The 12,199-nt window shown below is 40.1% G+C and overlaps 1 protein-coding gene, 1 non-coding gene and 1 pseudogene across 2 annotated transcripts; 2 read left to right on the top strand and 1 right to left on the bottom strand.

The window, feature by feature from the left end:
- The first annotated feature begins 2,559 nt into the window (after positions 1 to 2,559).
- On the top strand, positions 2,560 to 2,665 carry LOC147948601 (small nucleolar RNA R71). Its single transcript, XR_015586081.1, has one exon. It is a non-coding gene; the product is annotated as a small nucleolar RNA R71 (small nucleolar RNA).
- A 5,781-nt stretch (positions 2,666 to 8,446) lies between these two features.
- On the bottom strand, positions 8,447 to 9,549 carry LOC104718646 (putative F-box protein At4g11580). The gene is made up of 2 exons (XM_010436429.2): positions 9,080 to 9,549; positions 8,447 to 8,981 (listed from the first exon to the last, which is right to left on the bottom strand). The coding sequence occupies exons 1-2, from the start codon at positions 9,541 to 9,543 to the stop codon at positions 8,447 to 8,449; spliced, it is 999 nt and encodes a 332-aa protein (XP_010434731.2). The 5' UTR covers positions 9,544 to 9,549.
- Positions 9,550 to 10,356: 807 nt separating this feature from the next.
- LOC104718636 (F-box protein At4g11590 pseudogene) lies at positions 10,357 to 11,533 on the top strand (annotated as a pseudogene).
- Positions 11,534 to 12,199: the final 666 nt, after the last annotated feature.

The raw sequence follows: 12,199 nt of genomic DNA on the forward strand, positions 1-12,199 counted from the left end.
CCTGTGATGGTTCTAGTTGGGATTAGCTCATTTTTTTCATTTTTGATCACAGTTATGCCTCCCTTCTTAGGTACACAGTGCACTGGAGATACCCAAGTACTATCAGAGATAGGATAGATAACTCCAACATCAAGCAGTTTTAGGATTCCTTTCTTTACTACTTCCTTTAGATTGGGATTCAATCTCCTTTGGGGTTCAATGCTAGCATAAGACTCATTTTCAAGATTAATCCTATGTGTACAAAGACTAGGTGAGATTCCCTTCATATCATCTAAAGAATAACCTATAGCCTTTCTATACTTCTTAAGCTCAGTTACTAGCATCCCCAGTTCATCATCACTCAACCTAGAATTCACTATAACTGGATATGTCGAATTGGTTCCCAGAAAAACGTACCTGAGCCCGGAAGGAAGAGTTTTGAGTTCTACCTTTGGAGCTTTCAGTTCCGACCGGTCGTCAGCATGGGAGTCTGGAATGATCGCGGTCGAGTGGGAGGGGTGCAACTCGATCGAGCAGGACATCGGTGTCTTGAGTCGGGTTTTGACGTCGGTCAAGTGTGAGATATCACGTTATGAACTCTCTGTCTCAACTACACATACCTCCTCAGCGTTAGATAGCTGCTCGAACTCCTCTTGTCCATCTGTTTCTCTGTGGGAGTTTAGCAGATTCTTGTAACAAGTGGTCTCCTCATGCAGGAACCCTTCATCTCCATCCTTGGTTAGAGCAGTTTTGAGATGATCCTCCTCAGCTAATTCCTCCAACAACTTATCAGCCAACTTATCCATCTCTTTAATGTAGAAGACTTGTCCTCCTATTGTTGGGTTCTTCAAAGTATCCTTGATGTCAAACTTCATGATGAAGTTGTCGCCCAGATTGAGATCGATCTTGCCATTTCTGACATCAATGATGGCTCCAGCAGTCGCCAGGAACGGTCTTCCTAAGATCAGAGGATCTTTCGGTTCTTCATCCACCTCCAGAACCACGAAATCGGTTGGCACTTCCACGTCTCTGATCCTGACAGGTAATTCCTCTAAAATACCATGTGGAAGTCTCACTGATCTATCTGCAAGGATGAGGGAGATGTCGCAACCCTTAAACCTTGTAAAACCCAACCTCTTAGCCACAGAGAATGGCATCAGATTAACTGAAGCGCCAAGATCACATAAACACCTATCAAAAGACATAGGTCCAAGGGAGCAAGGTAGAGTGAATGATCCCGGATCTTTGAGCTTCTTGGGTACAATCTTCTTCTGGATGATTGCACTGCACTCAAGACTTAGTACAACCATACCTTGAACTTCTTTTGATCTCTCCATCACTAAATCCTTGAGGAATTTATGGTAGTGAGGAACAAGTGCGAATGCATCCAGCAATGGCATCCTCAACTCAATCTCCTTAACTTGTTTTTCGAACAAGGCTTTGTACTTCTCTATAAGCTGCTTCTTGAACTTCACTGGAAATGGTAGAGGAGGCTTGTACGGTGGAGGGATGAATCTCGCAGGTTTGTCATCAGGAACATCGGGTTCCTTAATAGCTTCAGGTTCAGACTGCTTCACTGGCTCGCTTGGATCTTTGACTGCTTCGACTGGGTTCTCCATCTAAACGTCATCCTGAAAAAAAATCCTCCCCATCTAATTCCTCACTGTCCGCAATAACGTCTGAAACTCCCTGTCTGGGAGGCAATGTTTTCCCACTTCTCAGCGTAATCGCATTTGCAAACTCCTTGGGGTTCTGAACAGCTTTCCCTGGGAATTGGCCAGACTTTGGTGCAGAAGTAGAAGCAGATTGGCCTTCCATATATCGTATCTTAGAATTCAGAGCTTCAAATTTGACATTCAGATCATTGTAGGAACATTCCATCCTCTGACTAAGGTCAGCAAACTTTTTAGCAGTATCCATAGAACCGCTAGCTTGACCCTGAAGAAGTTGTTGCATCATCTGCTTCATTTCTTGATCTGGGGCTAGAGTAGGCTGAACTGGTTGAGGGCGGAATCCTGGTGGTGGTCCTGAGGGAGCTTGGTAACCCTGCTGGAACTGTTGTTTTGGAGCAAATCCCAGATTGTAAGGCACAAAAGGTTTTTGTTGACCTGGCTGTTGTTATTGAGGCGGGTATACCTGATCTTGTGGATTAGCAACATTGGTACTCCGGTAAGACAAATTGAGGTTCGTCTTGTAGGGGTTGTAACCTTTGTTGTATCCACCCTGATTCTGAACATAGCTGATCTCGTTAGTATGCTCGCCCTCCCCATCTGGAACATGGAAAGGGTCATCCTCATATGCAAAGTGGACGCTCCTCTGCTGGCTTAGCAAGATACGGTCAAGCTTCTCATTGACATTCTTGAGGTCTTTCTTGTACTTCTCCTCAGATCCAGCGTCGCCGCGAACTCTATGGTCATAGTCCTCAATGTAGTTGCCGTTAGACTGAGCGAGATTCTCCACCAGTTGCCATCCTTCCTCAACGTCTTTGTTCAGGAAATTACCATTAGAAGCAGTGTCAAGCAGCATATGTATCTTTGGTAGTACACCACGGTAGAGAGTGCTCAACTGTGACTCGTTGCTGAATCATGGTGTGGACATGGCTGTGGTAATCCTTGAAACGCTCCCATGCTTCACAGAATGATTCTGAGCTCTTCTGAGTGAAGCTAGAAATCTCATTCCTGAGACGTGTTGTTCTGGAGTTGGAGAAAAACTTGGCCAAAAATGCTTTCTTGCAACCATCCCAGATGGTGATTGATCCCTTGGGAAGGTTTTTCTCCCATTGATGAGCCTTGTCTCTTAGGGAGAATGGGAAGAGGCGCAACTTGTAATTGTCCTCACTCACGCCGTTGATCTTGGTGAGACTGCACAGACGGTCAAACTCGTCCAAGTGGTCGAGTGGATCCTCCATAGCCAGCCCGTGAAATTTGTTGCCTTGGATCATGGAGATCAGACCACTTTTGTTTTCGAAGTTGTTGTTCTGCACGGCGGGAGGGACGATTCCAGCACGCTGAGTATGAGTGTTCGGTGCATCCCCAGCACCAATGTTTCGCGGTCCCGGATGTGGTTCATTCTGTTGTTCCATAGTGACTGGTACAGGATGATCGTTGGAAGTACGAGCTTGTCGTGGGCATTGCAACCGATTGATTTCGTCGATAACAGGAAGGAGATTATGATGCCCTCTTGATATGGTGTGCATGCAAGGTTGCAATCAACAGGTGCCTGAGATGCAAAACAAACAAGCAGACAACCAAAAAAAGTTAGTACTCAGATTGGTTGTGTAACAGAACTTAATCTTGCAAAACTTGAAATCTTAAATGTAGCAAAAAGAATCCCAAATGGCAACGGCGCCAAATTGATACTAGGAATTTTGTGTGTCTATCCTAGCAGGTTCAATTAACCTTATGCAGTTGTAATACTTAAGGTGTCAATCCAATTGGGAATCTTACTATCACTCAAGAAATCACAAGTTAAGCCAATTCAAAAAGAGTGTTTTCTAACAATCCTAGAATGGTCAAAATACAAAACGGAAACGAGTCACATAATCATAAACAAAAATGTATGACAAGTACCGAACAAGAATAAGTGAAACCGAAAACGATTCTAAGCATGAACAAACGAAACAGTTCCAGGAATGTAATAAAAATCAGAAAGAAAGAAGTCCTAAGGATGGGGTAATTGATGTCGGTGGAGTATCCTAGTCTACAGAGTGTTTAACATACCACAAGCAAACTATCCCTAAACAATGAACATCACAACTTAGCTAATCCAATCTCTTGGCAAAAGCTACTCAGACTCAACTACTTCCATACCTAGCTCTCGCTAGAGAAACGTGGTCGAGCAGGCATGACAAACAAGTTCATTCACGTCAACAAACATCCTAGACAACTAATCTCTTAGGCTATGAACGTAAGTCTCTGGCAATAGTTGGTCAAACATTTCATCAAACACCTTTTGGGTGTGGAAATGTCTCGAACCTAGTTCCAATTGATCAGAGAAAAACTAGTAATTCTAACTCTAGTCCAGAAGGGAATCATACAAATTAAGCTTAAACACCCTACATCCTAAGATCCTCCACCTAATCTATCTCATCCTCAAGAACTACCACACTACTCAGATCCGAAAATCATAGTCAAGGATGCAAACCTAGAAAAAATTGAAACAAGCATTCTTAGATAGATTAAAATGTTAAGAACAACTTTGTAGAAGAAATCGAATCAAAATACTGAATAAATTCAAAGATATTGGGATACAAAGTGTGAGAGCGTTTTAGGTGGCTAGGTAAAACCTTAAGAACAAAACGAGATAAAAGATAAGATGTCCGAGTGAAAACATAACAAAACGTATTTATAGTAAAACATGGAAATCTCTAAAACATAAAACGACAATGTAGAACTTCGGTTCGGGAATCCTTCTCGGACGCGTCTTCAGGACAAAACCAGGACGTCGATTTAAGAGCATCGATCGAGTTGCATCGTGAGAGTGTCGATTGAGTCGCAGCTTGAGAACGTCGATCGAGTGGCAGCTTGAGAACATCGATCGAGTGAGCTTGAAAGGTGTCGTCTGAGAGCTGCTGATCGAGTCGCGTCTTGAGGGTGCTCAGGAGCCATCCTGGGACGTCTTGGTCGAGTCGCTGCTAACATCTGATCGAGTGGGAGCTCTCCTTTGCGTGCGGGTCGAATCGGACTTCTGAACGTACGTGCATCCACTAAAACGGAGATAACTCATTTACCACGACTCCGATTGGCTTGAAATAAACTGCGTTTAAAAGATGACTCAATTCCCTACAACTTTGATGAAGACGTCAAAAGCTGAATTCCAAAGTACAATCTTCACTCGACTCGATCAAAGACGTGGAAGCTTGCATCGCTGGGTAGTGTAGATCGAGTCGTTTAACTGCTTTCATGATCCTTGTTTGCATTTGATGGTTTAGACACCTCCTAAAACACCTGAAACAACTCCAATATGCAAGATGCGTGCAAGACCAATGCAAAGACTACCTAGATATGCATGTCATGCAAAAGAGACCTAAAACAATGCAAAAGAATGAATTAAGAGAACAAAATGAATGACAAAAGCATGATGAAAGAGTGTAAAATATATACATATCAGCATGCCATTTTAAGAAGTGGACCTTCTCTGTGGAGAGATGCAATTTCCAGGAGGATCTCTTGAGCTCTGTTCACTTCTGGGTGAAGATTCGCGATCTGCCTCTACGATGCTGGGTGGAAGAAGCATTTAAGGGAATTGAAGCTGCTCCCGGTCGGGTGATAGAAGTTAACACAACAAAGGCAAGGGTTCACATCACCAAAAACTTCACTAAACCCCTGAAATTTGAAAATAAGTCTGGGTGTCTCTAACCTATGAGAAGTTGCACCGATACTGCTTCTTTTTCAAGATGATATCGCATGAAGACCGAGACTGTCCTCAGCTCAATAAGCACAAAAATCATTTCAGCAGAGACAGGCAAGTGGGTTTTGACCCCTACAATGCTCGGAGATATGAGGAGGAGAAACCATAAGCTCATCCTCATGACAAACACCACCACGATGTGGTCCGTGGGAGAGAAGAGAGACGAGTAGTAGGAAGAAACAATGGACAACGATCGAATGAAAAGCCCCCTCGGGAGGCAACAAATCACTCCTACCAGCAGCAGAACCCATCTGGACCACTTATTAAAATGGCATGGTCTTTTCTTGAGATTTTTTTGCAGGTCATCCTCTGTTTTGAAGTTGATGTGGAATCTTCCATTCCCCAAGTCAAAACCATAGACCCTTCCATCTACATCCTAGATACCAGCACTTGGCATAAGGTCAGGAATGCTTCCATACTTCTTCCAATGGTATGAAAAACTCTCTCTATCAGAGTGAGGAGAATCCTATTGAGCAGGGAGGCATTGTCCAAAGTTGGGAGTCAGACTGGCTCATCATCTTTTGAGGAAGTAGTATCCCTAGTGGCTTGACCATTCCGGTTAGAGTTCTTCATTCATTGAGTGAGTGAACAAAGAGGGAAAGCATGGAACAAGAATTGCCACTAAAGAGAGCCACATAACCTTTTTGAATACACAGCAAGAGCAGAGAAACAGGTTGAAAATATTGCAGGGTGCAGAAAACCAAAAGCGTAAGAAAGGAGAGTCACAAGAGGGAAAGTATTTGAGGAGGATTAGACAATGAGAAAAGGGTGAGAAGGGGAGCAGAAATGACGTTCGTCGGGGGACAGGGAGCACCATTGCTTTGTCCACTGGAAACTTTGAACATTACTTGAAAAGGGAAGAAAGGGCGGGTGAGATCTATTCCAATTTGAAAACATCTCGTTTTAGTCATCTTGGATTTCACGCCTGAGAGCGTTTTCTCACATAGCGAAGACAATGTTATGGGCTCTCCTTCATCTTTTTTTTTACAACTATCATCACATATGATGTACTACTTTACTTCAATTAAATTATCAATCCACAATTTGCATTAATCAACACACTAGGAATGCACAAAGATGCTTAATCTATTCTTAAACAGGAAAATGCTCTTTTGTAACTATCTTAACTAACAAACTGATCCAAAGAAATAAAATAAGACAATTCAAACAATGCAAACTCAAAGAAACAGAACACAACTATCAACAAGCTTTAAATCAAGATTAAACAAGTGAACCTTGGGCAAGGTAATTGACTTGGGAGATAGCTAACCAATCCTAGATGTCTAAGAAACAATCAAGAACAATCCTATGGCTAAGAACACTTATGCAAATCAATTCATTTCCATGATAGAGATTCCTATGCTAATCAAGTGATAATCAACAATTTCCAAAGGCAATCACAAGGTAAGCATGCATTAAGAACAAGTCTAAATACCACTAAGCACCCTAATCATCAATTTCCATTGGCTAGGAATGCAAAGCTCTTGATTAATTTGGTTCAGGAATTTCATCAACACCTTATGGGCATGGAAATCCTAATGTCTAGATTCAAGCATGATCAAGGCTATCTAGCATTACTAACACTAATCAAGATATGAAATACATAAATAAAGCCCTAGACATCAAAGATCAATCATCTATCTCCCTAATCTACCTAGCCCAAAGTTCTAAAAGATCTACTCACTCATCATCATGATCACACAAAGGAAAGAGTTTGATCTTTGTGAAATCATAATAAAAGATTGTAGATGAAGAGATTTGAAGAACAAATTGCTATTAAAAACTTAAAAATACTCAATCATTCAACAAACCAAAAGTAGATAAGTTTAAGAACCCTAATTAGCTGCTAAACAATATATAAGATAAGAGATAAGAGTTAAGTCTCCCTTAATAGGGTTAGAGTATTTATAGGAAAATAGAAGAGAACTCGGGTCAACCCAAAACAAACTGGGTCAAACCCGGTTTGGAACTAAAACAGGTAAGGTGCTGGCTCCATCGGCCATGGCTTGGCCGCTTGGATGTGGCCGGTTGGTTCACTCGGCCATGGTTTGGCCGCTGGTCCTGCCCGATTGTCTCACACGGCCATGCTTTGGCCGCTGGTCTTAGCCGCTGGTGGCGGCGATCAAATGCATCTCCTCTTCCAATCGGCCAGCCTTTGGCCGCTGGTGGCTCCGGTTATGGCTTCTTCTCCACTTCATTCTTCTTTGCTTCTTTGCATCAAAACAAGCCCAAATGCTCCAATGTGTTGAGATTACTCCAAGAACCTGAAAGAACACAAACTAGATGCATATGCTCCTAAAACAACCTAGAATGACAAGATTATGCAACAAAACTATGCAAAAATAAGGCTTAAAACTCATCAAAAACACAAGATATCAACATACTTTATATAATAAAAAGTATTTTGATTTTTTCACATAGCTTACAATTCAAATTTTTGAAAAGGATTGATAGTGGGATGTGTCCATTGGTTAAGTACACTTGACTCCATCTTCCCCACTAGAATTCGACTCCACTAAATTGCGTTACGTCACATAGAAAGAATTTGGCTCTTGATCGAGGTTTGTCGATTTTAAAAATGTCAAAAAAAAAATCAGGGGATTGATAATTTAACAATTATTGTTATATCTGCATTAGCCCGCTGAAACATTTTAATTCGATTTGTGGAGAAGTAAATGAACAGGTTTGTGAGTACGAACCTAGTATATGAGAAGTTAGATTGTAAGTGTAAGTGTGTAACAAATGTACATGACACATAAGTTTGATCGTCATGTATGAAAGGCGTGTGTTACGTTGAAAGTGTGAATCTTTTATATTCAGAGATACATTATTTACAAATTGTACATATACAAGTGTATATACAATTACAGAAATAAATTGAAAGCTTCAACACAATAGGATCAGAAAACTTAACTGTAAAGTTATCTTTGAGTAACAAATTTAAAATTTAAATTAAAGAAAATATACGCACACTACATACTAATCCATGCATCAGCACCAAACACTTCTTCTCATATATTTCAGAATTGAAGTTCCCAAACACTTCTTCTCATATATTTCAGAATTGAAGTTCCTTTATCTCGTCGTTCCGCCAATCCTCAGCCAGATACGACCAGGAGTAACGACAGCCATCTTTGCAAATCATACAATCTTGAGGACAACTGATAAATTTTTCAAGCTTCTGAGTGGCAGCAGCTATTACAAAATTTTCTGTAGATTTTTCGATAGGAAGAAAACTAAAAGAGTTTTTGCAATGTGAAACGTTAAGAATCGTCAGGTTTCGAAGGCCGGTAATTAGCTTGTTAACTACCTCCATACTAACCAAAGAGCATCGCAAACTCAACCTCTTGAGGCTTTGGAGGTAACGCACCATTTGGCTGGTATTGTATTCTGCCAAATAACCCAAATATTTTAAGTTGGTTAGGTTACTACAGCTCTCTCCCACAGCTTGAAACCTAAATATCCCGGTGAAAGTGTGTTCATGAGCGATGATCAATGTTTTCAGATTTTTCCATTGACTGAAAGCAAACCGCAATGAATTCTCGGTTTGGTAGGACCAGATTGGTAAAGCAAGTTTCTCTAAATTTGGCATCCTGAGAAACACAATCACAAGAAATAAAAAAATAAAAACGTATGAGAGGCACACCATGCACATGCAAGAAAATCTGATTAGATGATTGATGAGATTTACCTCTCAGCAGCGAATTTGAGACCTTTTTCTTGTATATAGGAATTGAAGTGAAAGAACAAAGTCTTCGGGGCCATGCGGCTCAACTTGGTGATCTCAATTAATAGATTCATGAGACTTATGCCGCCTTCTACTTCAAAAAAGTCATGAAAGAACCTGGAGATGATTTTAGACAAAAGATTCTTGTGAAGGCCTCCATCGTCGTCAACCTGAAGCTTGTAAAAGAAGATTGGTCGTACTTTACTTTTAAAGACAAAACTGTTGGAGACATCTAATTCCTGGAGCTTGGTGAGGTCGACGGTGTTCCACAAAGCTCTTTTGTGAGAGGCAAGGAACCAAGAGATGCAGACACGTGAAGCTCTCATGGTAATGTCCATCAAGTTGAGCCTATTGAAGATAAGTTCAAGTATGTCTCTGTTTACATCTGCCCATTTTGAAACTTCTCCTAAGCTCTCTACCTTCTCCATCACGTTACAACTACATACAAAGAGAAAAAAAGGTGAAGAAAAAAATGTTGAAATCATTTTGATAGATGGATTCTTGAATTTACATAAAGCTTGTATAAGAGAAATAGAGTACTTTTCATTATCAAACAAAAGAAGAATATGTCAACGGTAACATACAGAAACAAAACATTGTAGTGTCTTACAAAATAATGCTACATATTTACAACACCAAAGCTGCAACTCTACGTATTTAAAACCAAAAATATGTCAACGATCTTTAACTTAATTTGTGTTTAAGAAAAACTACAAAAACAAAACAAATCCAAACAAGCTATGTTAGGGAAAAAAGATTCGAATAGTCAGTTCTTGTAAGCACTTACTATTCGGTCGTGATTTGAGGTTCAATTATAAGCAAAATACCTAGCTACTTAGAAAAAAAAGTATTTTTAAATATTTTTCTACAAAAACAGTAAACAACCAGAACACCCAGCCAAAGCGAAAGCATCATAAAAAACAATATAATCAAACAAAAAAATAGATTAGTAGTAATAAGTCATAATATATAGCAAGGTGATAGACGTAGAAGAATTACCTTGCTTAGCTCTTAGGTCATATTCGTGGCGAGCTCTGGTTAGGAGGAAATTTTGTTTTGTGATAAAGTTAACTAGGGTTTTTTTTTTCAATTAAGTTGAAATACCAAAAATATCCCAATTGGACTATATGGGCCTGTTGCCTCTCTATTTCAACTTATATAGAACTTAAGAACATAAGGGAGACTTAGCGATATTTAGGGTTTCTCTAAACAAGAGTGAGCGCCTGAGCGGGGGTCAGGATCATGGCGACAAGTCAATCGAAGAAGAGTAAAACTGTGAACAATTCTGTTGAAATCTTGAAAGAGATGAACTTCGATGATGTTCCTTTGGAACTAGCGATGGATATATTTATGAGACTGCCTTTGAAATCCGTAGCTAGGTGTCTCCTACTCTCAAAATTTTGGACCGGAATGATACAGAGTCGAGATTTCATTACGTCTTTCCAGGTTAGGTACTCTTCGATGATGCAGCCTCGTCTACTGGTCGCGTTTATTGACTTCGATAGACAACGGAACTGCGAAGTTTGGCACTTCTTCTCGCTGTCTTCATCATCATCAACGTCTTATCTATCACGTGTTACATGTCCATTACCAGAGTCTGTCTACCATTCTCATTATGTCAATGGTTTGATAAACCTAGGATATGGTCTACATAAATGCGTAGCTAACCCTAGCACTGGTACATCCTTAGCTATACCTAGAGTCGAAACCAGCAGTACGCTCGGACATAGTTTTTTCGGGTACGATCCGGTTAATGATGAATACAAACTATTGGTATTGTGCATGAAGGATCGAACTCGAGTATTAGAACTATCATATGAACACCAAGTAGTCACATTGGGAGATAAAAACAAATTATGGAGAATGATTGATTATAGAACTCCTCACCGTCCTGTGCTTAACAGTGTGTGCATAGATGGAGTTTTGTATTATCTTGCTTTTACGGGAGATCGTTTGTCGCAGTTGAGCTTAATGAGATTCGATTTGGGGTCAGAAACGTTGGATCTTTTTACTAGTGTATCCGCGGAGGACTTTCCAGCTGCGTTTGTATATCTTTCAACTATGATAAGCTACAAGGGGAAAGTAGCTTTAGCCACTAACACAAGGACGGATTTGAAAGTGTGGGTTTTGGATCAGCAAGCCGAGACTCTACGATGGTTGAAGGAAAGTTTTAGTATCAAAATTGGGATGAAGTGGAAACATTATGATTTGGGAGTTATCAGAGGCACAACTCATAGAGGTGAGTTTATTTTGGCACCACCGTTCTACTATAATGAGTTTTATGTTTTCCTTTACAATCCAGACACGAATAGTCTTAGAGAAACCAATGTTAAATTACACGGAGACTATAAGTTCAAGCATCGGGAGACAAAAGCAATGGTTTTTTCGGATTATGTAGAGAGTGTTAGGTTGTTGTAAGGAAGACACTTTCATGCTTTCATACCTATAGACTATAGTATTTGAAATGTTTTTTTTTATATTGAGAGGTGATACCCGGGGTTTTGTCACCCGACTAATCCCTTTCGGGCGAGTGTAACCCATCTATCGTTTTTTTTTAGTCAATCTTAAGCATAACAATATTCCCACTGGCCAAATGGAGTGAATATAATATCAACAAAGCTTTTACAAAAGATTATCAGAATTCAAGCTTTCATCTCATCGTTTCACATTTTTTTTCGTAAAAAATGATGTGTCGTGTCTCAAATATGTTAGGTCCACCTTTGAAGACCTTGCAATCGTTTCGTGAACATATGATAAATTTCTCAAAGCTTCTGAGTGGCAGCTTGAACAAGATTTTCATCATGTATCTTTTTAGGATTGAAGTCCAACTCTTGTCAATGTGACAGGTTAAGAATGCTGAGGTTTCGAAGATCTGTGGTTTGTCATTTGTGATAAAATTGCTGTTCTGGTGACGGTAGAGTAGAGCATCGCAAACTATGGTATTAATTACGTAAATTTGCTCATGATAGTTAAACATATGGTAGTGAACTATGTGGTATTATTCAATTTAAACTTTCACGACGTTTGAGTTCTCTCTACGTTAGGTTGATTTTGTTCTTGAAGACTTGCGCAAAGAGTACAAGT

This window comes from Camelina sativa, chromosome 2, assembly GCF_030686135.1.
Source record: "Camelina sativa cultivar CO46 ecotype springtype chromosome 2, ASM3068613v1".
In the NCBI taxonomy this organism is placed as follows: Eukaryota; Viridiplantae; Streptophyta; class Magnoliopsida; order Brassicales; family Brassicaceae; genus Camelina; species Camelina sativa.